The following is a 27,971-nucleotide window of genomic DNA, read 5'->3' as shown; positions in this document are numbered from 1 at the left end:
TGATTTGAATATCTGAATCAAATGATCAAACTAAACCAAGTACCAAAATGAAAAAAATAAAATAAAAAACTGAACCACAGCGGAAGTGACGCAGCAGGCCCCGCCCCGGAAGTGCCTCTGTCACGTGGGGCGGTGGGTGTGTCGTTCATTCACTGCGACGTTTTATTTAAAGTTGTAAAATGGCGACGGTGCATCTGCGGATTGGGGATCTTGTTTGGTAAGATAATTGATAAATGCGCCTGTGCACGTCTGCGGGAGTTGGGCTGAGTTTGCGCCTCTCTGGACCCGCAGATGGTTCGACTTTAGGCCCGGGTTTCCTCTGCGGCGGTGCGGATGTGTCGGAGACTTTAAACCCAAACAAACCGTCAATGGAGCTAGCAGTTAGCAGCTAGCTGGCTAAATGATCGGCAACAGAAGAGCCTTTTCTGTTCTATCGTTTTGGACAGTTTAGTTTATATTATTAATATTTAGTTTAGATTTAGTTTATTAACACGATGGACCGTTGGACATTTGCCTGTAGCTGTTTTGTGTCAGTGTTTGTAGCTGTTTTGTGTCAGTGTTTGCTAGCTCCTTAGCTGAAATGGCTACTGCTCCCTAAATAAAACTGTTCCTCTTAAATCGTTTTGTTTTGGCAGCTCTACTCATGCGATCTTATCTAAATCCTAAATGTTTGTGATTAAAAACATGCATAATGCCTCCAGTAGTGTGTGAGATGTATGTTTTTGTAAATGTTTAGATGATGAGGGAACAAGTGTCTAGAGGTCTGAGGTCTGCTGCAGGCCACTTCCTGTTTTGGAAAGTTGACATTTTTAACTTGTCCTGTTTTCGGTTATATTATGAATTAAGGTGGAAAAAGAGGTTTGTGATTGTTGAAAACTTGTGATAATTTGAAAATGTGTTTGTTTTAGGGGAAAGTTGGGTCGATATCCACCATGGCCCGGAAAGGTACTTGCATCACAATTCAGATTTTTTTACCCTGTGATGGAGCAAACTTTTCAAACTCTTACCTTGCTTTTCATTTTTGCTTTAAATTTCAGATTGTAAGTCCTCCCAAGGATTTGAAAAAACCCAGGGGAAAGAAATGTCACTTTGTCAAGTTCTTTGGAACCGAAGACCAGTAAGTACAATGAACAAAACTATGGGTTTAAGGGTTTTTTCATAGGCAAAGGCACAGTTAAAGTTGAAACTTTCTGCTCCATTTAGACATTAGACATTATTATATGGCTTCAGTTTATGTGCTGATTATTAAACTAATTCACAACTAATTTGTCTCCATTAACCACGTTTTTCCATGTCATATCAATTTTTCATGTGCTCCAATTTGCTGGATGTTAAAAAAAATCTTCTTGTGTGCTTCTCTGTCTAGTGCATGGATAAAAGTGGAACAGCTCAAGCCTTACCATCCTCACAAAGATGAGATGATCAAGATCAACAAAGGGAAGAGGTTTCAGCAGGCGGTGGATGCTGTGGAAGACTATTTGAAGAAGGCCAAAAGCAAGGACCAGGTCTCCTTTGTTTGTTTGTTTACATGTGTCTGTAGATTTGCTCCCATATGAGCCTCTTACTAAGACCATCTTTTGCACAGCTAGGCTTGTTTTTGTTCCTTCAGTCCAATGGTCTGTAGATTTTTTTATAACTAATAATAAAATATGAAAGAAGTTAAATACCTACTTTAGTAATGACAATAAACAAATGTATTTAAATATACAATATCAAATTGGTAAAGAATAATTAGTTTGAATTTGATTCTTGGCGAGTGACGAGCTATTGAAACCCTGCACCTCAGCATCTGATTCATTTTACAGTTCATGTATTCATTTATCATACAGCTCAAAAAAATGTTGCACAAGCACAAATTAAGTTCTTTGTGAGGGAGGAAACCATAGCATACTTTGCACCTAAAGCTGTCTTAATCTGTAACCTTTCTTTAAAATGTATATATATATATATATATATACAGTGGACTGCTAATGTAATGCTTCATAAATGTTGTTTTAATGTCAAACTCCCTTTTAAAGAAAATTGTTTTTTAACAGAACTCTGAAGGAAAAGCAGAGTCCAAAGGAAAAAAGAAACCTCTGAAAATCCTGGATGAGGATGATGAAGACCTTAGTGCACTGAAGGACCCCTCAGAAAAGGTATCTGCAACACGTCTGCCAAAAGAGTGACTGTTCTGATTTGGTTTGAGCACATCACACATTCACATATTACACTTCAGTCATGAAGGGATGGCCGAGAGGAGAGTGCTGAAGTACCGGCTTTTATGCAGCCATTTACAGTCCCAGTTCACGTCCACTTTTTGAAGCCAGTCATGACCATGAGACTCTGAGCTGACCCCTCCAGGGCAGCGTGAAAACCCCAGTCTCATTCCATGTGTTGTGGTGTCCAATTTAACAGATTTGCTGTTGCCAGCAAGGCCCATTCAATGGTTCACAAGTTTCAAATAAAGATTGCCTCGCTGAGGTTAAAGTGTATGCATGTGTTAAAATGGATTATTATGTTCCTAAGTTGTCAGTGGTTCGACTCTCAAGTATGCAGCTGGCTCCAGCAGGGGCTTGGCCAGTCATAGAGGTGAATATTTTTCTGTCTCCCTCTAAGGACTTAACAGACTCTGACCCTGAGCCGTCCGCTTTGGAGAGGCTGGGGAGTGCGTCGGACTCGGCGTTCAAGTGGGACAGTGTAGGTGACCCAGTCCCAGCCTGCCTTTGCTCTCTTCCTCCTGCACTTAACCCTGTGGCTGGTGTCCACTCTGCAGAGCTCCCCTCTGACCTGTGTGTGCGTGTGTGTGCTGTTCTCCTGTGTTCAGAGGCTCTATGCTTTTGTTCTCACAGCTCTGGGATGTAGCTGCCTGGGGACTGGGGACCTTTCTCACTAAAACAAATGTCTTTGTGTTTAAGGCTACCGTAGTTCCTCCCAAGCTTGGTTTTCATTGAGCCATATGGTGGATTTCACTCAGTCGTCCCTGTGTTAGGAAGATAACAAAATAAAATATGATCCTGTTGCAGCACAAACGGGAATACTAAAATGCAGCACTAATTTATTCAAATAAAAACCTTTGTCAATACAGTAACTGAGAATAAGAGCACACGTAGCCAGATCAGGTGTGGTGCATGCACCTGCTGCACAGATTTGATGGACGATCATATGGCTCAGTGGAAATGTGCTCACAAGTCTCACCTTTTTCTTACCCAGTTTGTTTAGATTTTTGAATTTATCAGTTCTTTGTGTCTCACTCTGGATTGTGTTGCAGCCGGTGAAAGATGACCCACATTTCCACCACTTCCTCCTCAGCCAGTCTGACAAGGTACAGTGTAGTTCAGCAGTTTGAAAAAACATCAACATGGCAATGAAATGATTTTGAACCTAATGTGTCTGTGTCCTCAGCCTGCATCATCAATGGAACCCATTAGTAAGAGACTGAAAATTGTAGAAGAGGTGAGTGCGTCAGCGTCTTTCAGATGTGTCTGGCTGTAGAGATCAAACGCCACTGAATCTTTACTTTAGTCTAAATTTCTTATATATAAAACTTTATATAAAAATTAACAATTACTATTTTTTCATTGTTATTTTTTTCCTGGAAGAGAAGTGGCAGTAGACATGTTTAAAACTGAACCATATTGTCAATGATGACTTGATAAAACTGGATCTTGATTCTGTAAAACAGAAGTGATTACATGGCTCTATCCCAAACTACTTCCTCTTTGACTTTTATACAATAAGTTCGAAGCAAATACGATTTTATTCAAAATTGGTATATTTCAAAAGACAAAACGTAAAGTGTGTATGTTAATGTGTGTTTGTGTTTTTTAATCTTTCTAAAAATGACTTGTTTTGTAGGATTCAGGATCCACTTCCATTCAGGCCGCTGACAGCACAGCCATCAACGGCAGCATCACACCCACAGATAAAAGGTACCACACATTTACAAAACTAATCACACACAACACAGTACTGACGCACACATATGCACACGCAGTACTGATCGCACACGCCGTACCGATTGTGAAAATAGACGATGTATAAAAGTTAGTGGACAGGAGCACAAACACAGTCCAGTACAAAGCCCGTTTGCATTGTGCGGTTTAGTGAAACATGTCTGCACGTGTGTCTCCTCGTCTGCACACGGAGCACGTGGTCAACAGACAAACTCCTCTCGCTGCACCACGCGTCTTCTCGTTTGATTGAGAACTAAAATACAACTAGATCCTCACATAGTTGAAGCACGTCAGCGTGTAACTCAAGCCACACAGACTGCACAGTCTCGGCCGCCTTGTGTTTTCATTCAGCGTTGCAATAAAAACATTTAGACTTAAAAAAAAAATGTTCTAATGTGAGAAACCTGTATCCCCCTCCTGTGTCGTGGAGCTGGTGCAAAAGGTGAAATATCTTTCCTCCAAACGTAAAAGAAGCCCATTTATGTAAACATGTGTCCTGACCAGGCCTGTGTGTACAGCTGGAGCAGGAGGTGGGGCAGGAGGTGGGGCAGGAGGTGGGGCAGGAGGTGGGGCAGGAGGTGGGGCAGGAGGTGGGGCAGGAGGTGGGGCAGGAGGTGGGGCAGGAGGTGGAGCAGGAGGTGGAGCAGGAGGTGGAGCAGGAGGTGGAGCAGGAGGTGGAGCAGGAGGTGGAGCAGGAGGTGGAGCAGGAGGTGGAGGCCTCAGTGAGTGCTCTGAGGGAGAAAACCTAAGAGGAAAAGCGGCTGAATCCTTGTATTTTGGGCTTCTAATTGGATGGAAACTGTTTTTATCAGAATTATCAATGTGATGTCATAATTGCACTATCTGCTGATATCGGTGACTGACATTATTGTGCATCCCCAGTTTTTACTTGTGTTATTTGGTATTGTCCAGGATAGGCTTCCTTGGTCTGGGGCTGATGGGGAGTGGGATTGTCTCAAACCTTCTCAAAATGGGCCATGTGGTCACTGTTTGGAACCGTACAGCAGAAAAGGTACTGCAGTCTTGAGTCAAACATCAAAATCATTGAATCAAACCTTGCCTGGATGTTATTTAACTGAATGCTGTTGTTTTTGTCTTTTTGTCTTTTGCCAGTGTGATCTGTTCATCCAGGAGGGGGCCCGTTTAGGAAGGACTCCTGCTGAGGTGGTCTCTATGTGTGATATTACCTTCTCCTGTGTCTCGGACCCCAAGGCAGCCCGGGATGTGAGTCCTTTTTTCAGATTTAGGAACTAAATATTGCATTTCCTGTATGGTTTAAAGACCCAGGCCTCAGCTGGTTAGGAGTGTTCTTCTGTCCATAAAGCCATGCACTTTTTCCATAGGTTTTCAAGAAGTGAAAATCAAAAGTAAAGCTGTGCATGTTGCATTCAACAACTTTAGTTTACACCAGGGCTTCTCAGAATTGTTGTTATTGTAACCAAAGCTGTTTGTTGTCATCGTCTGCAAAGTTAGTCCCAGGAGTTCTGCTCTTCTAGGATCTGTCCATAGAGAGCCCACATGGAGACCTGGTGGTGCTGGCTCTGTAGAGCAGGTAAAGAGGTGCTGTGTTCTATGTAATGCTTGACCACACTATGGACAAGTGTCAGTGATGTTGTTGTCAATCTGACTGAGGTTCGTCCTCACTTAAAGGGCTTCTCAAAGTGAGGGACGAGGCCTGACACATGATCGAATGTTTTAAGCAACGAACGCCCATTACCAACACAAAGTTCATCTGTAAATACAGGAGAGGAGTGGTAGAGTGGAGGAGCCTCTGTCCCTCACACTCGGGTTTAAAACGAGCTGCAGCATTGGCCACTATGCACTTTTTCCTCTCTGTGACCTTTCCTTCCTTCCTGTACATTCCCTCTTCTGTCCTGCTCTGCTCTCGTCTCCTATTCTGTCTTTTTGAGTCTAACTTGGAAAACACTCCCCTCATTTGGCAGTATTAAATTGTGTTACATTTGAAACCAGAAGTTTACATACACTATAAAAACACATGCTTTTTTTTCTTCACTGTCTGACATGAAATCTGACTAAACTTTTCCTTTTTTAGGTCATTTGGGGTTACCAAAATGATTTCCATTTGCTAAATGTCACAATGAGAAGGATTTTTTTAGCCATTTTTTCATAACTTCAGACTTTGTAGAGCATAATCATACATTTCATTAGTATTTGGTACAATTGCCTTTAAATGTTTTGGATATCCTTCCACAAAGCTTTTCACAATAGTTAGCATGAATTTTGGCCAGAACTGGTACAACTGAGCCGAGTTTGTGTCCGTCTCACTCGCACAGGCCTTTTCAGGTCTGTTCATACATTTTCAATAGGACTGAGATCAGGACTTTGTGATGGATACTCCAAAACATGGACTTTGTTATCCTGAAGCCTCTTTGTTATCCTGAAGCCTCTTTGTTATCCTGAAGCCTCTTTGTTATCCTGAAGCCTCTTTGTCACCAGTTTGGCCGTATGTTTCAGGTCATTGTCCATTTGAAGACCCATTTGTTCTGAGCTTTAACTTCCTGCTGATGTGTTGATGTTGCTTCAGTTTTTCCACATAATGTTCTTTCCTCCTGATGCATCTGTTTTGTGACGTGCACCAGTCCCTCCTGCAGCAAAACAGCCCCACGACACGATGCAGCCACCCCCGTGTTTCACAGTCGGGATGGTGTTCTCAGGCTTCCCTGTTTTTCCCCCAAATGTAACGAGGCTCATTATGGTCAAACAGATCAGTTTTAGTTTGTTCAGACACAGGACATGTCTCCAAAAGCTCTTTGTCCCTGTGCATTTATAAAGTGTAATGTCTTTTTTGTTTCTTTTGGAGTAATGTCTTCCCACATGGGCTGAAAGGACACTCTGCAGGGACAGTCCTCGTTTCACTGTGGATAATGACACACACATACCAGCTTCTTCAAAAGGTCTTATGTCCTTGTGTCGTTCTGCACATTTCAGACCAAAGCTCGTTCGTCTCTGGGACACATGTGACGCTGGACAGTCCCATGATCTTTATACTTGTGTTTAATTGTTTGAACAGATGAACGTGGCTCCTTCAGGCGTCTGGAAACTGCACCAAGGATAAACCACAATTGTCTTCCTGATATCTTGGCTCATTTCTTTTGACCTAATGTCCATTTTTGTTGTGTTCCATGAAGAACAGGCGCAGAGGAACGGGGATCGTTCTGTAGATCTTTATTTTACAGTAATAGTCGGGTTAAAGGCAGTAGAGTCTAAAGGTGAGCTTGGACCAATGTTTTACACTCTTTGAAGAGGGTTAAACATTCTTTAGATAAGAAATTTAAGCAGTCGAACAGTGTGAGTATTATAGAACACTGATGTGATCAGAGTGGGGGTCACACATTCCTGATAAAAGGGGCGACAGATAAGAAATGTGGCCTTAACCAAAATGAACAGAACACAGCTGTTCTCCACACCTGAAACACACTGTGTGACATCACTGCACACAATATACAAATGTGACACGTCGCTTAAGGGAAGAGGTGTGTGGTGCACATTATATTATTGATTTCAAACAGCAGTACTCGTGCATGAGAAAGTACAAAAAGGAGCTACCTGACAGTTTTAGCATTTAAACCGTTGGACACTGTATGTTTGGATGTGACCGACAGGCAGGCAGAAAAAGGAGTGTCATTACAGAGGGAATAAGTGCCAGTCAAGAATCTACAACGGAGCAGTGAGGGCAAACGGCAAATCATGGCAACAGAACGTCAGCCCCTAAACTCCACAGCCCGGTACAAACCTGCTGGACAAGTTCAGACGACGGTCAGAATGTGCTTTGTGCCAAAGCTTTGTGCCAAGTGTTTCATTGGATTGTCCACACAAAGGTTCAAAAAGCTGATGATGAAACGGGCATGGAAGAGTGCATCATTACTTTGTGCACCAAAGAATCGCCGACAGATGCAGAAATATTCTTGAATGAATGTTTTGGCTCAGCTGTAATAGACAATGCTCTCACCAGGACAGAATGTGGAGAACTACATGAGTGTGCCAGGAAAGAAAAATGTCAACTCAATGAGAGAAGCAGAAGTACAAAGTCACAGGCCCTTCATGTTTGGAGAAGTGGATTATTCTGTAAAAAAAAAAAGGTAAAGATACTAGTGATTTGAGTAAGACTTCAGTGAAAAGAGCAGGGACAGTTCTGGACATGGAGAATGACAGTGATGTTCAATCAACTTGTCAAACTGGACTTTATTAGTTCATGACTGTGAACATGGTGGACCTGCTAATACTGACCAGACATTAACACAGGAGGAATGACAAACAGACAAAATGAGCACAAGTGAGAGAAGAGACTTCACAAACTTCTGCTGATGAGCTATAGAGACTTTTGAGACAAAGACACAGAATGCACTGACCATGAGGTCATAGGTCAGTGTGAAGCCTGGCAAAAGTACTGAGACTAAACACAAACCTGGAGTTTGACCTGCTCCTGGCATCAACTTATGAGACACCTGTAGATCTGCACGAGCTTGACCGTGTCATTGTGTTATCAGACATTGCTGCTGTCGCGATGCTCATGAACAGGACGGTTACACATACAGAACATTGACTTTGTATTGTTTGTTTTGTTCCAGTTGGTGTTGGGTCCCAGTGGAGTTCTTCAGGGGATCAGACCAGGAAAGTGCTACGTGGAGATGTCCACAGTGGACCCTGAGACCATCACAGAGCTCTCTCAGGTGCACAGCGGCTCATACAGTCGTACAAAGTGTTACAAACTGAGGGGGGAGGGTTGTAATATTGGACCAATAAAGAACATGGGGTTAATTAGTGGAAATGATCGACATCTCGGCAAATAAAGTTTTACATCTGGGTCAAACCCTCGTGGTCACATGAGCTTTAATCCATGTTCTCATGTTGTCCCCTCAAAAACAGACCTGGAGTTGTGTTTTGTTTCATTCACACATGTTTGAGTCACACTTTATTATTAGTCTGTTACATCTCCAAAGCTCAAAATGCTCTGTTCCACCTTGTGATGTCATCAAGTGGTAGTTTTCAAGTGAACAGCTCCGTTTAGCTTTTATTTAGTTGAGATCAGAAATTCCAGAAGATGAAATTCTCAATGATTCTAGTGAAGGTGGAGTTTACAAACACAGTGGAGCACTTCCTGTATCACATGATGACATCACAAGGTGGAACAGAGTGTTTGTATTTGAGAGAACTATATGCAGAATATTAGCAGTTATAATCAGTGGATATTGTTTCTATATTGTTTTAGGATTCATTCTCACTTCTCTTTCCAGTCTTTGGTTTGAGGCTGATTGTGTTTGTGCCCGTGGGTTTGTGCCCGTGGGTTTGTGCAGGTGATCACGTCGCGGGGAGGTCGCTTCCTCGAGGCTCCTGTGGCAGGAAGTCAGCAGCTCTCCAACGACGGCATGTTGGTGATCGTGGCGGCGGGAGACCGCACGGTGTACGAGGACTGCAGCAGCTGCTTCATGGCCATGGGGAAGACCTCCTTCTTTCTCGGTGCGTCCCTCAGGGTTTAGGATTGAACTGGTCGTTTGGTGATTTCACGTTGACAGATTTGGGATCAAGCAAAACCAAATGAATCCAACATTGTTCAGTCTCTGCAGTTGTTTGACAAATATTGGCCGAACTCAGAAGAAAAAAATAGTCAAGTTTGTCTATAAAATTGTTATAAGTATTACATAACAAAAAAAATGAAATATAGATTGGCTTACAACAAAAAATACTTTAATATTGTTTTTTAATCTGTAATAGAATTTATTTTATTTATTTTAAAAATGCATCAATTTCCCTGGAATTCATAAAATGTTATCCTTATTTAAACTACACACATTTTTAACCTGATTGAACCATGTCATACTGAAAAAATATTAAATTAAATAAATATCCAATTAATGTTGCATTAAAATTAAATATTTATTCAATTTAAATGTATTTTGGTATCAAATTAAAATGAAATAAAATCAATAAATAATCATAAATTCATTGATCAGCAACATTAACAAGTGAATAAAACCGTCTCAAACCTCTGTTGTGTTTAGGCGAAGCAGGAAACGCCGCACGTATGATGCTCATTCTCAACATGGTCCAGGGGAGCTTCATGGCCACCATCGCAGAAGGACTGACCCTGGCCCAGGCCACGGGACAGTCCCAGCAGACCTTCCTGGACATACTCTGTCAAGGTCAGATGGCCAGCACGTTCGTGGACCAGAAATGTCAAAGTAAGCTGCATGTTTCAGTGCACCTGCCCAAACCTTTGTGTTTTAACATTTGAACTGATCATTATCTGTGGTTTCCAGATATTTTACAGGGTAATTTTAAACCTGACTATTATTTGAAGCATATTCAGAAGGACCTGAGATTAGCCATCTCTATGGGCGACAACGCCAATCACCCCACACCAATGGCAGCGGCGGCAAATGAGGTAAGATGATGCACTTTACACGTTATCAAGTTGTTTGCTGACAAAAACGAACAATAATCTGCAGATAAAACAAAATGGTTTAAGGAGGGAAATGATGCAAAATCTATTTCTTGGGTGACATCTAAAACCTCTTAACTTTATAATCAATGTATGTTTCAGTATTTTAGAGATCTCTCCTGGGCCCTGTTCAAACCCTCCTTATGGTTGGCTGTAAGATTGTGTACGAGGCTCCGCCCACAAGCCTACATCACCCATGCTCCCACACGACAATCCTCCATAAAAACACAAAAACATGATACAAAACTAAACATGTTAACTTGACAAACCTGGTGTGATGTGCAGTATCAGCTTTATTTTTTACATTTTTCTCTGTTTTTGTCTGTAAAACCCCTCACCACACACTTTATACACTTTTCTCACACAGGCGTTAACATTTTCTCACATTTCTCTCTCGTTTAAACTCTCTCAAAGTTCAAACCTTCGTAGGCGTCTTTGTCGGTGCAGAACGTTTCATCGACATTGTGGGTTTTGTCGGGGAGAAAACAAATTGCAAACGTACAGCACTTCAGAGTCACACTGAGATCCAACGTTTATGTAAATTTGTCTGAACACATTCTGTACTGTGATAGCGCTCTGAAGGGGGAGTGACTTAACCTGGGGAGCAAAGGGAGCAGGACTCTATAAAGCATTTTCAAAACAAAAGGAAACATGGAGATCTAAATTTGTTGTGTTCGCAGTAAAAAAAAAAACTCGTTCAGTAAAATAATTGTGTTAAATGATCTCTGCTCCGTTCTGTTTGTTTTAAATCTGAATCATTTATTTCTATTTCATGTTTGTCTTGTCAGTTCTTGTGAGCGTTTAAACAGCAGCTCTGTGTGTTTGTGTGCAGGTTTATAAGCGGGCGAAGGCACTAGACCAGTCAGACAATGACATCTCTGCGGTGTACAGGGCCTACATCCACTGAGGCCCAGGAGCAGTTCTCACCTTCACTCTCTCCCTCCACCATAACTGCTTCCTTTTTAATTTGTCTTCTCTACTCCCCGCACTCACACAGATCCACTCGCTGTGTTCGGGGCATCTGGAGCATTGTGCTGGCTGTACTTGACTTTTTTTTTTTTTTTTACTGTGAGTGTCCGTGGCTGGTTCGTTCAGGGCGGATAGATGAGGCTCTTGTGCCACGTGGGCAGACTGTACTGATATTTAGGAAGGTATTTTACTGTTCATTTTTCACCTAATTGCTTTATTTAACAGTGTTTTACGTTGAGAAAAATAACCAAGAACATGCCACTGTGCATTGCCTTAACAGGCCCTTTTGTCGCTGCCGCCCGGTTGGTTCTCGTTCTCTCAGAAGTGCGACTGTTCCCGCTCCGTTCAGGGTTTATCTCCATCGTGATGAAATAAAACAATATTTATCGGTCCTGTTTTACACGGCGTTGACTCACATGAGCTTTAAGTCATGTTAGAACGTCGTCGCCTCATCAGAAACAGACCAGGACTTGTTTTGTTTCATTGTCACATGTTTGAGTAACACGGGTTTATCAGACTCTACAGCTCTGAAAACACTTTATGACATCACAAGGTGGAACAGTTGTTAGAGACTGGGCAGTTCCAGAGCTGAAATGATTCTGCAGAGAGTTTAAAAACACAGCAGAGCACTTCCTGTATTGCCTGACATCACAAAGTGGAACAGAGTGTTTTCTGTTTGAAGAACTCAGCCTAAATCTGCAGAGTTTGTGCGTTAAACGTGTGAGAATGAAACAAAACACAAGTCCAGGTCTGTGTGTGATCAGAAAATGTCATAATATGGAGTTTAAATATCAGGACACACAGCGAGTTTCAGCTGGATTATCAGACGTTTACTATGACGTAAATGTCAAACGTGTTTATAAAAATAGTGTCTCAAAGTGAACACAAATCTAAAGCTTAGAACAGAACAGAAATAAAATGAGTCTAAAGACAAATTGATTTTGAATGCAGGATGATTCAGATTGTACCCCTTTTTTTTTTTTTAACATCCATCATGAATCTGAGTTTGCTTTGGCTTCACAAATGTCTACTTTTCTGAACATTTCCTCCAGTATTTGCCTTGTAGTAAAGGTCTTGTGTCCTGATGTTTAAATACTGATTTATTTTAGTGTGACTCTTCTCAGTTTTCATAGAGAACGAACGGAGCGGAAACAGCAGCACCTCAGAGAACCGGAGCAGCGTGGAAAGGATCCACAACGATCCCATTGGAGTATTAGAATAATCATGTATTTATTTGTTTCCTTGACCCTTTTGGTCCATTTCGGTCAACGTTTGCTTCTTGTGCTTTTAAGTTTGAAATTAAGGACTTTTAGTTGAACAGAGAAACTATTGCGAGGCCTTAAATGCGATGATACTTTTCCGTTGTTTTTAGAGCGTGGGCGCGTCGAACATTTTAAAAACATTACCCAGAATTCTGATCGCTGTGGCGTACGTGACATCCTTTATTTTATTTTTTTTTCATCGTGATTTGAACAATGTTTGGAAAGAAAATCTACTGCAAAAAACATTTCATAAGTCTCTTTTTTACAGGCATGTTCAACACTTTGGATCAGATTCAGTGACGCTTATTTCTAACCCCGTTCATACTGAGTGAAGGTGTTTTTAAGCCGACTGTAAATAAGCACACTCTCTTGGTAGGATTTATTTTGTATTAACAACGATACATGTGAAACTTTGACTTAAGTCTATCGTGTCTTAATATTGTAGACTTATATTTGACTGGCTTTATAATCAGGCTTCTTTTCGATAATCTAAAGCGTTTAACAGAAGGAGGGTTTCCACTTTGGTTTGGGGGCTATTTATGATTTTGTGTACTTGTGGAAATATAAACCATTTGTGCTGTTTAATAAATCCTCATAATTACTGTTGCAATGGTGTTTTTTTTATTATTCACTTCTTAATAATCTAATAAATGATCCATAAAAGTGCACGTCTGTTACATAAATGAGGAGTTTGGGGCGTTTTGCTTCTTCAGACTCTTAAATCTGACTTAAATCTGACACAGTGTTGACCTTCAGACTCTGTTTACATCAAACCGGAAGCGGAAGTCCAAACATGGCGGTGGGCGGGGCGGTTTAATGGAGCGCGTGTGACACAGATAATGGTGCGTTCAGGAAACAAGGAAACTGGAGATATCTGTGAGACGATGGGGCTGAATTATAAATAAATACTTTAAATAAATCACACTTTGTAAACAGAGGAACAGTTTAAATGTAAACTCCACTAAATTTGAGCTTTTTCTTGTTTTTTTCCGTAAATATAATCTGTTTATTTCCCTGACTGCGCTTTGTGGTGGTTGTTCTTACATTTCCCACGCCCCCTGAAGGCAGCACTCTTCCTCCCTGCGCCATCATAATCTGGTGCATTTGTGCGGCTCCTCTGTGCGGCTCCTCTGTGCGGCTCCTCCGGCTCTTTTCTGCAGCTCGTTTTGTCTCGTTGTTTTTGGAGAATCAGAGTCAAACATGTTGAATCCGCAGAGGTCTCTGTCCGAGCTGCCCAAGATGTCCTCCACCAGCCAGGTGGAGAGAGCCGTGCTGGTGAGAGCCGTGAGAGCCGTGTGTGAGCCGTGTGTGTGTGTGTGTGAGCCGTGTGTGAGCCGTGTGTGTGTGAGCCGTGTTTACTGTGTCTCTGTCTCTGCGTCTCTAAACATCACGATCTGAGGTGTTTTTACAGACAGAGGACAGTGTCTGCAGCAGCGTCCACTCTGCTCCTCTGTCTCTGTCTCTGTCTCTGTTCCTCTGTCTCTGTCTCTGTCTCTGTCTCTGTTCCTCTGTCTCTGTCTCTGCTCCTTTGTCTCTGTCTCTGTCTCTGCTCCTCTGTCTCTGCTCCTCTGTCTCTGTCTCTGCTCCTTTGTCTCTGTCTCTGTCTCTGCTCCTCTGTCTCTGTCTTTGTCTCTGTAGTTTTCAGTTCTTTTTACTTTTATTTCTTTGGTCTTTTTAAATCTGAGTTGATTTTACTGAAGTTTTTTGTTTTTCATGAAGAAACGACGTTAAATAAAAACAGTAAAGTCATTTTAATGTTTAAGGTGAGAGGACAGTGTCCACAGAGGACAGTGTCCACAGAGGACAGTGTCCACAGAGAGGACAGTGTCCACAGAGAGCACAGTGTCCACAGAGGACAGTGTTCACTGAGGTGTTAATGTAAAACTCTGACTCAAGCTAAAGGTCAGGTCTGTGGAGAGGCGTCACAGTGTGAACTCACTCATTTTATCAAACATCAGACTGAAGAGACGATAAACGAGTCCAGGACTCGTCCAGGACTCGTCCAGGACTCGTCCAGGACTCGTCCAGGACTCGTCCAGGACTCGTCCAGGGAACGTTTCAGAGGATTTGACCTGGACAGTGTCTCTCAAACTGAAAATGTCCCATTGTCCCATAAAGACACAATTTATGACCCAGAGTTTGTTTTTTATCAGGAGGAAGAGTTCAACTGGCTGCTCCGAGAAGAAGTCCACGCCGTCCTCAAGCAGCTGCAGGACGTCCTCAAGGTCAGTCCCCCCTGGACACAGTGAACGCGACTTTAAACACAAACTGCACTCGAGAGGAACGATACTTCAGAATAATGTCACTCACACACATGAGTTATGAAGTAATGAAGTATTTGTGAAAAGTACTAATCAAATAAGAGGAACTTGATGAGTAACTGCTGTGATGTAACATGTGATTTATAATTTGAAGTTGGAAAAAACATTAAATAATCCACAAAATGTAGAATTTTCAAAGGATGGACATAAAAATGAAACATCTGAAAGAAACAAATGCTCAGATCATGTCACTTATACTGAGTACTATCAAGTCAAAATATTATCCAAGTAGGAGTAAAAGTACACTGCGAGAAAAGTACTCTGGAAAGTATAATTTCAGATCCTCATCACGTCCTCCTCCTGACCTCTGACCTCTGACCCGACCCCTGAACCGCTCTGAGGAACTGAGGCCCATGTGACAGGAGGCGTCCCGGCGTTTCGCTCTGCCGTCTCCTGTTGCTTTGTTGTGTTTTTATTCTGATATGTTGTTGTGTTGTTGTGTTATATCTGACGTGTTGTGTTGTGTGTTGTTGTGTTGTGTGTTATATCTGACGTGTTGTGTTGTGTGTTGTTGTGTTGTGTGTTATTCTGACGTGTTGTGTGTCATTCTCACGCTCTGTGTCATGTGACAGGAGGCGTCCCGGCGTCTCGCTCTGCCGTCTCCTGTTGTTGTGTTTTTATTCTGATATGTTGTGTGTTATTCGGATGTGTTGTGTGTTGTTGTGTTGTGTGTGTGTGTTGCTGTGTGTCATTCTCACGCTCTGTGTCATGTGACAGGAGGCGTCCTGGCGTTTCGCTCTGCCGTCTCCTGTTGCTTTGTTGTGTTTTTATTCTGATATGTTGTTGTGTTGTTGTGTTATATCTGACGTGTTGTGTTGTGTGTTGTTGTGTTGTGTTGTGTGTTGTTGTGTTATATCTGACGTGTTGTGTTGTTGTGTTGTTGTGTGTCATTCTCACGCTCTGTGTCATGTGACAGGAGGCGTCCCGGCGTTTCGCTCTGCCGTCTCCTGGTCTGGAGACTCAGCTGAAGCAGGAGAACTTCATCCTGGGCAGCTCCACGTAAGAGTCTGTTTCTCTTATGGACGAGGCAGAATGTCCCAGTGTGAGCTTTAAGTCGTGCTGTTGTCCTCGTGAACGCTCCTGGAGTCGTGTTTTGTTTCATTCACATTTAAATTCTGCAGGTTTAGTTCATTTCTCAAACTGAAACACTGTGAGTTTGACCTTTGACCTCGTCCAGTCACTTTAAACTTGACCCCACGTCGTGAGGTTTTTTGGCCAATCGGGCGAAATTTAGTAAAAAAAATATATACTTCATGACATCACAAGGTGGAACAGAGTATTTCAGAGACTGGAGATGCACAAATAATAATCCAGCATCAAATGTGTGAAAGAAAAAAAACAAAAAACTCCAGGTTTTTGAGGAGGAAACGGCGTCAGAGTTTAACACGATACAGGAGTTTAAAAGGGTCAAGTGTGAAAGTCTGTGGGACGTGTCTCTGTGGGACGTGTCTCTGTGGGACGTGTCTCTGTGGGACGTGTCTCTGTGGGACGTGTCTCTGATGTGTCTCTGTGTGACATGTCTCTGTGGGACGTGTCTCTGTGTGACGTGTCTCTGTGGGACGTGTCTGTGTGACGTGTCTCTGATGTGTCTCTGTGTGACATGTCTCTGATGTGTCTCTGTGATGTGTCTCTGTGTGACGTGTCTCTGATGTGTCTCTGTGTGACGTGTCTCTGATGTGTCTCTGTGTGACGTGTCTCTGTGTCTCTCTGTGACGTGTCTCTGATGTGTCTCTGTGCAGGATGGACCAGGTGAAGGGCGTCCTGACGCTGCAGGGGGAGGCTCTGACACAGGCCGTGAGTACAGACACGACGCAGACACGACGCAGACACGACACGACACAGACACGACGCAGACACGACACGACGCAGACACGACGCAGACATGACAGACATGCAGTGTCTGTAGGTACGAGTCAGGTCTATGTTCAGCAGAGTGAGGTCAGCTGAATATCCTGAATGACCAGGTTATTACATCAGTGGATTTTTGGACATATTCCAAGACGACGATGTCAGGATCATCGAGCTCAGACTGACAGAGTGGATCAGGAGCAGAGACGTCATTTTCACACACGTCCACCACAGAGTCCAGACCTTAACCCCAGTGAGAATCTTTGTGCTGAAGCTTTGAGCAGCGTCAGACTCGACCAGCATCAATGCAACAGGTGAAACATTAAAGCAACAACTGGATGGAAATAAATCTGTGACGATGAAGAAGTGAAAACGAAACAAAGCCACAGAGAATGTGACGTGATCAAAGATAAAGGACCAAATATTAGAGTGGGACCTTTTTTTGTCCAGACATCAGCGACTCTGCTCCTGCGTCTGTGTCATTTCTCCTCCACGTCGTCCTCACTCTGTTTAGTCACAGGTCAAAGGAAAGACCGGCTCTTAAAGGGGAAGTTCGTCGTCATAGAAATGAGTTCTGCAGAGTTCACCAGCGGAAACAAACTCGAGTAAAAGTTTTGGTTCCTCTTCACTGAGACTGAAGGTTTATGATCAGAAAAGATCTGAACATTTGGGACATTTCACTTCACACTTATTTGTGCTTCTCCTGGAGCGATTTTATTCTGTTTCTCTGAGGACATTTTATCTGAGGACATTTTTGACTCCTCTTCTCAGTCTCAGTCTCGTCCCTGGTCTGAGTTTTTAGTTCCAGGTTTAGTCTCAGTTTTGTCCCTATAACACGGTGTTTCTCATGAGTGTCCACTCTGTCTCTGTCTCTGTCTCTGTCCTCAGGACATCAACCTGAAAATGGCCAAGAGCAGCCAACTCCTGCACTTCCAGTTCAGAGACGACAAACAGTGGAAACTGCAGCAGGTACGAGGACATGAGACGGGACATGAGACGGGACATGAGACGGGACATGAGACGGGACACAAGACGGGACGAACAGAGAGATGCCCTCCCTGTGTGTCCTTTACTCCTGATGCCCTCCCTGTGTGTCCTTTTACTCCTGATGCCCTCCCTGTGTGTCCTAGATTTCCTCTTCTAATTCCTCTTTGTTTGACTTTTTACTTTAGACCTTTGACCTTTGACCTTTGACCTCTGTGTTTCTGATCAGATCCAAGACGCTCGGAACCACCTGAACCAGGCCCTGCACCTTTTGAGCTGTCGAGACGAGACGTACCACTTTAAAACAGGAGCAGAGGTGAACAAGGTACGTGTCCCCGCCCCCATGTCAGCCTGGAGGTCAAACACAAAGGTCACGTTTACATCATAAAACAAAAATGACAAAAACAAGTCTGTGCCTCACGTCTCCAGCGTAAACGTCGTAAAAGTTTAAAGTTTCATGAAGCTGTGGACACGTCAAAGAATCTGAGCGTTTCACTAAAAAGTCGGTCGTGCCGCCGTCTCGTTTGACTCCACTCGATTGTTTGGTTTGGCGTCTCCTGGGGAAGGTCCACGCCACGTCTGTTTTTTTATTTCTGTACGAGCTCTTTTAGTTTCAGTCTTGAGGCGTCGAACTATGAGTCACATCTGAGTTTATAATTTCATGTCTTCGTTGTGGTCGGACACATTTTCTGCACGTGGTCGTTTCGTTCGGCGATGAGACGTCGACACAGTGTTTCCTCGTGTGTCAGGTGTGGGCGTGTTTCAGGGCTTGGCGGAGCTTCTGTCTCCATGGAAACAGGAAAAACAAACATGTTATTTCCCACAATCCAACAGTCCTTTACCTGAGCCCCATCGCACACGCTGAGCTCAGTGTGTGAGCCGGGCAGCCACAAGAGCAGCCTGTGAAACTCTTTAATCTCCACGGAGACGAACATCAGCAGGACAAGTTACAGGTCAGATCCGTGCAGAGGCCGCTCACATTAATCCATTTTTTAAGGTATTTTTGATCATAAAAAAATGAAATAATGCAACATAAAAGTTCTGTCTCTACTTTAAATACATCTCCATGGAAACGAGCAGGTTCTGGACACAGAAAAACTCCGTGGTGCAGCTTTAAATGAGTGAAAAAAGAGACAAACGTGTCGTCCTCAGTGTGAAACTAAACTGTGTCCAGCTCATGGACGCCGTGATGCTGCAGCTGACGAGGGCCAGGAACCGACTGACCACCCCGGCCTCGCTGACCCTCCCCGAGCTCGCCACCGGTGGACTCATGGTGAGACCTGCTCCTGTGTCCTCCTGTGTCCTCCTGTCCTCCTCCTGTCTCCTCCTGTCCTCCTCCTGTCCTCCTCCTGTCTCCTCCTGTCCTCCTCCTGTCCTCCTGTCCTCCTGTCTCTGTTGTTTTTGCTCTTTGGACTTTTTAAATCTCTTAAACTTATAAAACCAGAGCAGTTTGACCTTTGACCTTTGTGTTAAACTTTAAATGTCTTTACAACAAAGAGCCGCACACGTATCAGCACCTCCTCTGAGAAGGAGCGTCTGGAGCCGGAAAATCACAAAACTCAAGTAATAAACAGCCCGGACAGAGACAAGGATCAAACATTTAAACTCAGAGCTTTGATTAAAAACCTGGAAAAAATTATGAAACAAACGACATCATGGCCCCGTCCTGAACCTGCAGGACGTCGGCCATTTTGAATCAAACCTGTGAATAATAAACGCTGCTGTCCTCGCTCGCTCTGTTTTCATCACTTCAGATTTAGCCAAAGACACAAAAGCAAAGAGCTATTTTTAAAAACTTAAACAGTTTTGTATATTTATTTTTGATGCTTTAAATGAGAATCTACGACGTAAATAATCATGAAAGTAGAAACATAAAATCGTGTGGCTTCTGTTTGTGTAAATGTCGTGTGTTTGTGCAGAAAATGTTCAACCCGCTGATGCCCGGAGACGTCATGGTGAACTTCTACATCAACCTGAGTAAACTGTGTCTGACGGTGTATCAGCTGCACGTGCTGCCCCCAAACACCACCAAGGTCTGACTCTGGACGCTCGCCGCTCTCGTCCTGTTCTCACACGTTTCAATACAACTTTGTTCTTTTGTTCTTTTCCTACAGAATTTCAAACCCGCAGGGAGCTCCGTCGTCCACAATCCTGGGGCCATGTTGTAAGTGTGAGATGAACCGTGTCCAAACTCGACTTTTTGGAGCGTTTGATGATGTTCTAAAGTCGTTCCCTCGTTGAAAACGTGTCTGAAGAGGATTTAGATCAGCCCTGTTCAAACTCTCTTCAGTACGATCCATCACAGCTCACACTTCTATAAATACAAAAACACGACACAAAACTGTTCACTACGACTTCACAAACCTGGTGCGATGTGCTGTGTTTCTTATTGAAATGCACAGTGATTTTTAAAGTGGCCTCTGTGAAACGAGGCTCAGTGTGAGACTCAGAACGTTCAAGATGAAACTGAAACTTATAAAACGTGTTGATAAAAACAGGATGAATCTAAATATGTGACGCGTTCAAGTCCCTCGTCTTTAAAAATGCTCTGTCTGTTTTTTTGTGGAGGGATCACCAGCCTCTTGTGTCTTTGGATAAATTACAGGTCAGATCTGTGGATCGGGGACACCACTGTCAGTAGAAACGAATGTTTTCAGTGTTTTTAGTAACAACATCTGTAAATGAATAAATGGATGGACACGTTTAATGTCACGGAGACAAACATCCAGGCAGAGCTTTAACGTCTCCATGGAGACGAGCCCTGGTCTGGACTAAAGGACACGTGTCTTTACTGGGGACAAGTGTTTTACGAGTGAATTTTTACATGAGGATGAAAGTCCCTGAAGTTTCATTTAAATATTTGATTTTAAACACGTTTTAAACACTGAGGTCATATTTATGAATAAAAGACAAACTCAGACTCTAGATCTTCAGCTTCAGACGAGTTTCACCTTTTTAAAAAGACTTTACAATATAAATACATTTAATATTAGCATTTTATTTGATCTGTTCACCTTTGACCTCGGGTCAAACTGTTGATCTCATCAGCGTCTTAGTCTTTAATCTGATGATGTCACAGTTTAATCGATGATGATGATGATGATGATGATGATGATGTCGTCAACATGAAGATCAGTGAAATATTAATCTGATCTTTATTTTAACACAATCTGACCATCGTTACCTGGACGTACGAGTCCGTCTCACGTCGGTCACATGTTGGCGAGCGAGTTAAAGTCGCTCTCACCACGACACGGGACGATACTGAACTTTATGTGTCGATTATCACGGCCACAATAAATGTGATTAATGATTAAAATTATGATAGACACGAATAATTCTAACTTTAACAGAATATTCTGAAAAGTGGAGGCCCCGGGGTCATGACCCTCACATGGGGCCCCTCTAATACAAATGAATAGAGTTTAAATCTGGGGCCCCTGAGACCCTGGGGCCCTGGACACTGACCCCTTTGTCCCCCCCGTCGACTCCCCTGTGGATAAGTTGTTTTTTTAAGCACATTCTGGTGAAATAACGATGATTATCTTTGTCTCACTTCTTTGTCGTTCCGTCCACTGTCGACAGGACCACGGACGCTCAGATCCAGACTCCCAAAAATGTGTTTTTTCTGGAGTTTTCAGACAATCTTAAGACCTTTTGTCCGTGTTTGCTAATATGTGCCCTGTGTCTCTGTGGAAACTGCTGAACTTTCCACCATAGAGATCCATGTAGAACAGCCCCAGCATCACGTCTGTGTCCGTTTTGTCTATAAATCTGCAGAAATGACAGTTACATTAGTCGTTTTACCTTCCCTCACCTGTGAAATATTAAATAAATGTTAAGTGTCGCTCGTCTTCCTCTTGTTTGTTTTTTTCCAGTGAACTCAACAATAATCGTTTTGAGGTGAGTCACGTGCACAAGGTGGAGTGTGTGGTGCCCTGGCTCAGCGACGCACTCGTCTTTTTCACCATCTCCCTGCAGCTCTGCCAGCAGCTCAAAGACAAGGTACATGAATCTACACGTGTTAAAACATCTCCACAGAGGCTCAGAGACGAGGAGCACGACTTTACACTTAATAAAACACTTAACCCTGACCCTGGAGCTCAAAGACGAGGTCCTTCACCCTGAGCTCTGGACAAAACACGTCGTACTTTACTTCAGGTCAGATATCAGCGTGTTGTGGTCGTTTTGGTTAAATCCACATTTCTTATCTCGGGAATGTGACCCTGAGTCTGACGGGGGTAAAACACTCCACTTTGTTTTCAATTTCTTTTTTTTTTTCAATACCAGAACAGAAATCTAATCCAGTACCAAACCCGTCATTTGTGCACAGATGTCCAAACTGTGGCTCACTATTTGTTCATTTGTTAGTGATATTTTCAATCAAGTATTTATTTAATTTAATGACTGAAACTTTATTGACTTTGGCCTCCACTAAAAGCAGCACTTAAACTAAAGAGTCAAAGAAAATAAAGACTTGGACTGTGGTACGTCTCATATTTGTGGTTTCAGTTTGGCTGATACTTCACTGACGTCGTCGTCTTAAATGTGTCTCCGTGTGTCCAGTGCGTCCGTTTAATCAGGATCGTGTCTCTTTCTTCGCTTGTGTTCACAGATCTCAGTCTTTTCGAGCTTTTGGAACTCGCGGTCCTTTTAAAACAGTGAAAACCACCGTCTCCACAGCCACGTCCAGTGTTGAACTCGTCCCACAGCTCGATGAAGAAGCACTCCAGCCCCGTCTGCCCCCCCCCCCCCGTCTGCCCCCCCCGTCTGCCCCCCGTCTGCCCCCCGTCTGTCCCATCCTGCGCTCACTGTCCTGCAGACTGGCTGTGCTGTTGTGGAGTTTTTCTGTTTTTTTCCTCCAAAGACGAGACTCACGAAACAAAAAAAGACGTAAGAGACATTTCAGTGACTCAGTGTTTCCCTCAAGACGATGGTGTCCCGGGTCGTCCTCGTTTTGGGAAAAAAAATAACAATAATAATACAATTTTTGGAGTAAATATGTCACTTATCGCCTCTATTGATCCATAACAGACTGATTAAAGATGAAATAAAGCTCCGTGTATATATTTAAGCTTATTTAACGCTGATTTGTTGCTCAGTTTGATGTAAACGTGGCACCGTAGTCGTCTCTTTTAAAGGGAAACACTGAGTAAATCTGCTCCGAAAACTGAAGGGAAATAAAACCTAAGAACCTAAGCCAAAACACTAATGGACTAAACATTTCCAGCACTAATTCCTGAGTCTGTTTTGTGGCACGACTCCGGAAACGACAGGACCTTTTTGATTTCACATTGAACAAACATTTGCCCAGAACGTCCCAGAAGCGTTTTGATTCATGATGATAGGGAATCGAACTCTCAGGGTTGGTTTGACTCTTCGGCTGCTCCTCGTTCTTCGCCTGTGACTGATCTGGATAGAAGTAGATTTAAGGACGTTATATTGAGCAAAACTGAAATTTTAGTCGTATTGGAAGGTTGTTACCTCCTAAAAAACATAGAAAAAACACTGAGTTATGTTTTGTTTCTTTGACACGTTTGAGGAATCCTGCAGGTTTTATGAGTCTGTACATCTCCAAAAGACAAAAGTGCTTCACTGCACAATATTAAGACGATAAGTTCAGGTTTTTCTCTTGTAAAGTGTTTGTTTTACCTTTTGTCCAGCTGAGATTGACGTGGTTAAATCTGCAGTAAACTCTCGTGCACTTAGCCGCATTTAAAGACAAAACATTTCAGGATAAAACCACAAGCTGCAGATAAAAAACACAGTCGAGCACTTCCTGATTTTCGTCTCTTGAGAGGAGAAAACAGTCGACGTGTGCAGGATCTGTGTGTCAAACGTGTGAATGAAACAAAACTCCAGGTGTTTTGTCGATCAGACGATATTATAACAGTTTTGCCTGATATAAACACTTTAAAACACAGCTCCTCCTGTTCAGAGACGACTGGACAGTTGGACGACAGTTTGTGAAAATACTTAACGATAGAATGTGAAAAAGTATATTTAAATGTATTCAAAGGATAGTTACTGCTTGAATTAAAGTCCCATTGCTCTGGTTAAAGCGCCGCTGTGGGCCGCTACACGTCTGAAGCCTCAACGTGTAAATGTGATGTAATGTGACGAGGCTGATCCTTCTGTGTGTGATCTGTGTGTATTTAATGCAGACTTTGTGTTGTATTTACTTGGCACTTTTTTATCCAACTTTAAATCTGAACAAACTTGTTTTTGTTTCATTCCAGTGTTACACTACTTCAAAAAGCTGCTTAAAAAATGTAATGAAAAATGATGTTTCTGTGCAATGAAATCCTCCTGAACGTCGTCTGGTGTGTTTTGTGTTTTGTGTTTTGTGTTTTGTTCACGTTGAGCTGAGGTGGGGAGTACTCGAGTACATTTACTGGAGTAACTTATATCCTCCTGAGACCTGAGCTCTTTCATTTCATGGTTTTATTAATGTCTCTGTTATTTGGGCGTCACATATGAGGACGGTCGCTCTACGTTTGAATCATCTGATAAAATATTTGAATCATGATTTGCAAAAATGATTAAGACCCAGAAACAGAAACATTTGTCCTGAGTAAGAACAAAATGAGAAACAACAAAGTGTCTCATGTGAAGATCTGCAGGAGACACGTGACTTTACAAAACTAAAATACATTAAAAAAATATTCTGAACATTCTAAACTCTTAAAAATATTCTGATTGAATGTTTTTGTTTTGTTCTTGCACTGTGGCCTAAACCCAAAATGTGTTTCTTCATAGAAACTCTACTTTTCATGTCCCACCTTCTGATTTGCTGCTGGAAAAGTGTTACACGTCCAGCAGGGGGCGCACTAGAGCTGAACTGTGGGCCTTTGCTCTGAGGAGGACGGGCTCAGGGACAGGGACGGGCTCAGGGACAGGACACAATAAACCTGCAGTAAAACAGTATTATAAAATAAAACAGCATCAGCAGAAAGAGAAAAATGATTCTGCTCAACACGTTTTTTTTTTACAAAGTTTATTTCATAAAACATCAAAAATACATAATTCTACTCTTTTATTAGACAGAATAAAAGTGAAACATAAATGGACTTCATGATAATAAAGTAACTTCTCAGAGGTGGGTAGTACTCACAGTACTCACAGTACTTGAGTAATATTTTGAAATAATGGTACTCTTGAGTAAAAGTTTTGTTTCCCACTTTGAGGAAAAACACGACAGAAGTTTTAAGTTGAAAATAAAACAGAAGTGTTTGTGATATTTGCATATTTAATGTTTTGAACTTTAATAACTCGAGTCACTTTACTCAAGTCCTACTTTTACCAAATACTTTTAACTCTTACTTGACTAATTTCTTGGACCTGATGTGTACTTGTACTTCAGTAATTTTATTCTGAAGTAGCATCAGTCTGAGCTCAGTGTGGGTCAGAGCAGGACGAGAAGGAGGAGACTCACATGTTTAGATCAACATATTATTCAGAGTCATTTCATATAAAATCAACAAAGCAGTGATTTGGCCGCGGGTGGAGGAGGTGCAGCGGGTGGAGGAGGAGCAGTGGGTGTGGAGGGGGTGGAGGAGGTGTAGCAGGTGTAGACTGTGGAGGTGCAGCGGGGTCGTTCACGGCTCCAGTGCATAGTTGTCGATTCCGACCTTGTGTCGCCGCGGCTGAGGAACAAACACGAGGTTAAAGACACGGACCTGAAACAGACCTGAAACAGACCTGAAACAGACCTGAAACAGACCTGAAACAGACCTGAAACAGACCTGAAACAGACCTGAAACAGACCTGAAACAGACCTGAAACAGACCTGAAACAGACCTGAAACACTCCTGAAACAGACCTGAAACACTCCTGAAACAGACCTGAAACACTCCTGAAACACTCCTGAAACACTCCTGAAACAGACCTGAAACAGTCTGTCTCAGTGGACTTTACCTTGTCTTCGTCGCAGCAGCAGCAGCAACAGCAACGAATCAACACAAGGATGAAGAGCAGCAGAACCATCCCTGAAACATGAAACATGAAACATGAAACATGAAACATGAAACATGAAACATGAATGACCTCGAACAGAGAGTAAAGCTCCTGAGGCTGGACAGGCCCGTGTGACGGGACAGGGCCCCGTGTCCACAGACGGGGTGTCCACAGACGGGGTGTCCACAGACGGGGTGTCCACAGACGGGGTGTCCACAGACGGGGTGTCCACAGACGGGGTGTCCACAGACAGACTCACCGATGAAGATGAAGAAGACGGCGAACGAGGCGATGTCCCAGTCAGACTGGAAGAACTCTTTGGACTGGAACCTGCTGAGCACATCATTAAAGTGCAGCTCCTCCAGGCTCCTCTGCTCCATCTCTGCTCACACAAATAATCACATGTGTCACACACACCTGCAGCAGTGAGTCTGCGGACGGGGTGTGTGTGTGTTTGTGTGTGTTTGTGTGTGTGTGTGTGTGTGTGTTGGGGTGTGTGTGTGTGTGTGTATTATTTTAGTTGTATAAATCCTCACACTGCACTGTCCAAATCAAACTCTTCACATTATTAATATTATCCCTCCATGTTCTTCTGGGGTCGGGTCGCGGGGGCATCAGTCTAAACAGGGACTCCCAGACTTCCCTCACCCCAGACACTTCCTCCAGCTCCTCCGGTGGGACCCCAAGGTGTTCCCAGGCCAGAGAGACATAGCCCCTCCAGCGTGTCCTGAGTCTTCTCCGGGGTCTCCTCCCAGTGGGACATGTCCAGAACACCTCCCCAGGAGGCGTCCAGGAGCCTCAGCTGCTCCTCTGGACATAGAGGAGCAGCAGCTCTACTCCGAGCTCGTCCCGTGTGACCGAGCTCCTCCCCCTGTCTCTAAAGGTGTCCCCTCCACCCTGTGGGGTCATTTCTGCCTCTTGTATCTCGTCCTTTCGGTCCCAGACTCATGAGGTGAACAGACTAAATCCAGAACTTTGTCTTTGGACTCAGCTCCACCTTCACCACAGCAGACGCTGATCCACCTGTCAATCACACGCTCCACCCTCCCCTCAGTCGAGACAAGACCCGAGATACTTGAGCTTCTCCACCTGAGGCAGAGACTCTCCACCTGCAGAGGGCACCACCTTTATCCAGTCGAGAACCATGGCCTTGGATTTGGAGGAGCTGAATGTTGTTGTTGTTGTTGTTGTTGTTGTAGTTGTAGTTGTTGTTGTTGTTGTTGCACACTCTACATGGAGTTGCTGGGTGTCAGGTGACGTCACATTTATAGACCAATAGATGAGCTTCAGTTAAAATTAAATAAATATATTTGAGAATAAAGAGTCAGAATCAGAACATGTGAGTTTGTACAGTTCAGATAAATCACACTGAGCGTCACGAACTGAAGCTGCGTCACATTCTACATGTTTCACCTGTGTCCGTGTTTCACCTGTGTCCATGTTTCACCTGTGTCCGTGTTTCACCTGTGTCCGTGTTTCACCTGTGTCCATGTTTCACCTGTGTCCGTGTTTCACCTGTGTCCATGTTTCTCTTTGTTTCCATGTTTCTTCTCAGAGCGCGCGCTCTGAGCGGACACGCGCCTGTCCTCGTGCATGTGTCGTGTCTAAATGTTTTGATTTATTTGTTAAAATCAGGAGCAGGGTCTTACCTGTGTCTCACCTGTACGTGCCTTACGTCTCTGTCTTTCTTCCTGTTTGTGGGGGCGGGGCTCAGCTCCGTGACGCAAACGGGACTGCGCCATTTCCTCATTGCGCTGAAGTGAAAAATGTTTATGACACAAACTCAGAGACTCAGAGAGAAACAACACAAAGAAACGACAGAGGAACAACAGCGCCGCGCACTGGTGAAAAGTGTCATTGTCAAAGATGTGTCATAATGAGGCTTTTATAAAGACAGAAGGTGTGTGTGTGTGTGTGTGTGTGTGTGTGTGTGTGTGTGTGTGTGTGTGTGTGTGTGTGTGTGTGTGTGTGTGTGTGTGTGTATATATATATATATATATATATATATATATATATATATATATATATATATATATATATATATATATATAAATATATAAATGACATAATGTTTGTTTTTGTTCAGTTCTTTGGACAGATTCTTTTCCTCTGGTTCCATTTTGAGTCTGTTTGGTTTGACACAGAAAAGTTTAAATATTAACAAACATTTAGTTTGTTCATCAGTTATTACCTTTTCCTGACAGAGTCACGCCCCCTGGTTGAGCCCCGCCCCCTG

The 27,971-nt window shown here is 43.1% G+C and overlaps 3 protein-coding genes across 5 annotated transcripts; 2 read left to right on the top strand and 1 right to left on the bottom strand.

The window, feature by feature from the left end:
- Positions 1–119: 119 nt before the first annotated feature.
- glyr1 (glyoxylate reductase 1 homolog (Arabidopsis)) lies at positions 120–13,232 on the top strand. 3 transcript variants are annotated; one of them, XM_033971531.2, is made up of 16 exons: positions 120–217; positions 909–945; positions 1,038–1,117; positions 1,367–1,505; positions 2,037–2,138; positions 2,599–2,679; positions 3,251–3,304; positions 3,385–3,435; positions 3,838–3,911; positions 4,848–4,947; positions 5,049–5,159; positions 8,525–8,626; positions 9,251–9,413; positions 9,956–10,135; positions 10,214–10,338; positions 11,228–13,232. In XM_033971531.2, exons 1-16 carry the CDS (start codon positions 180–182, stop codon positions 11,300–11,302), a joined length of 1,512 nt encoding a protein of 503 aa, XP_033827422.1. In that variant the 5' UTR covers positions 120–179; the 3' UTR covers positions 11,303–13,232. The 3 variants fall into 3 exon arrangements, with proteins under 3 accessions (XP_033827422.1, XP_033827423.1, XP_055079460.1); XM_033971532.2 differs by lacking the exon at positions 2,599–2,679 and having other exon boundaries at positions 121–217; XM_055223485.1 differs by lacking the exons at positions 2,599–2,679; positions 3,251–3,304; positions 3,385–3,435 and having other exon boundaries at positions 121–217.
- A 482-nt stretch (positions 13,233–13,714) lies between these two features.
- Positions 13,715–24,098, top strand: rogdi (rogdi atypical leucine zipper). Its single transcript, XM_033971564.2, has 11 exons — positions 13,715–13,901; positions 14,780–14,851; positions 15,864–15,946; positions 16,687–16,741; positions 17,684–17,764; positions 18,009–18,104; positions 18,954–19,052; positions 19,699–19,812; positions 19,894–19,943; positions 21,658–21,784; positions 22,395–24,098. Exons 1-11 carry the CDS (start codon positions 13,827–13,829, stop codon positions 22,434–22,436), a joined length of 894 nt encoding a protein of 297 aa, XP_033827455.1. The 5' UTR covers positions 13,715–13,826; the 3' UTR covers positions 22,437–24,098.
- Positions 24,099–24,769: 671 nt separating this feature from the next.
- On the bottom strand, positions 24,770–27,434 carry smim22 (small integral membrane protein 22). The gene is made up of 4 exons (XM_033971573.2): positions 27,385–27,434; positions 25,995–26,117; positions 25,697–25,767; positions 24,770–25,425 (listed from the first exon to the last, which is right to left on the bottom strand). The coding sequence occupies exons 2-4, from the start codon at positions 26,113–26,115 to the stop codon at positions 25,378–25,380; spliced, it is 240 nt and encodes a 79-aa protein (XP_033827464.1). The 5' UTR covers positions 26,116–26,117; positions 27,385–27,434; the 3' UTR covers positions 24,770–25,377.
- Positions 27,435–27,971: the final 537 nt, after the last annotated feature.

The sequence above is a fragment of the Periophthalmus magnuspinnatus genome, chromosome 8 (genome assembly GCF_009829125.3).
Source record: "Periophthalmus magnuspinnatus isolate fPerMag1 chromosome 8, fPerMag1.2.pri, whole genome shotgun sequence".
Taxonomy (NCBI): Eukaryota; Metazoa; Chordata; class Actinopteri; order Gobiiformes; family Gobiidae; genus Periophthalmus; species Periophthalmus magnuspinnatus.
The sequence above is the reverse complement of the archived record's forward strand: the minus strand, read 5'-3'. Positions and strand labels throughout refer to the sequence as shown.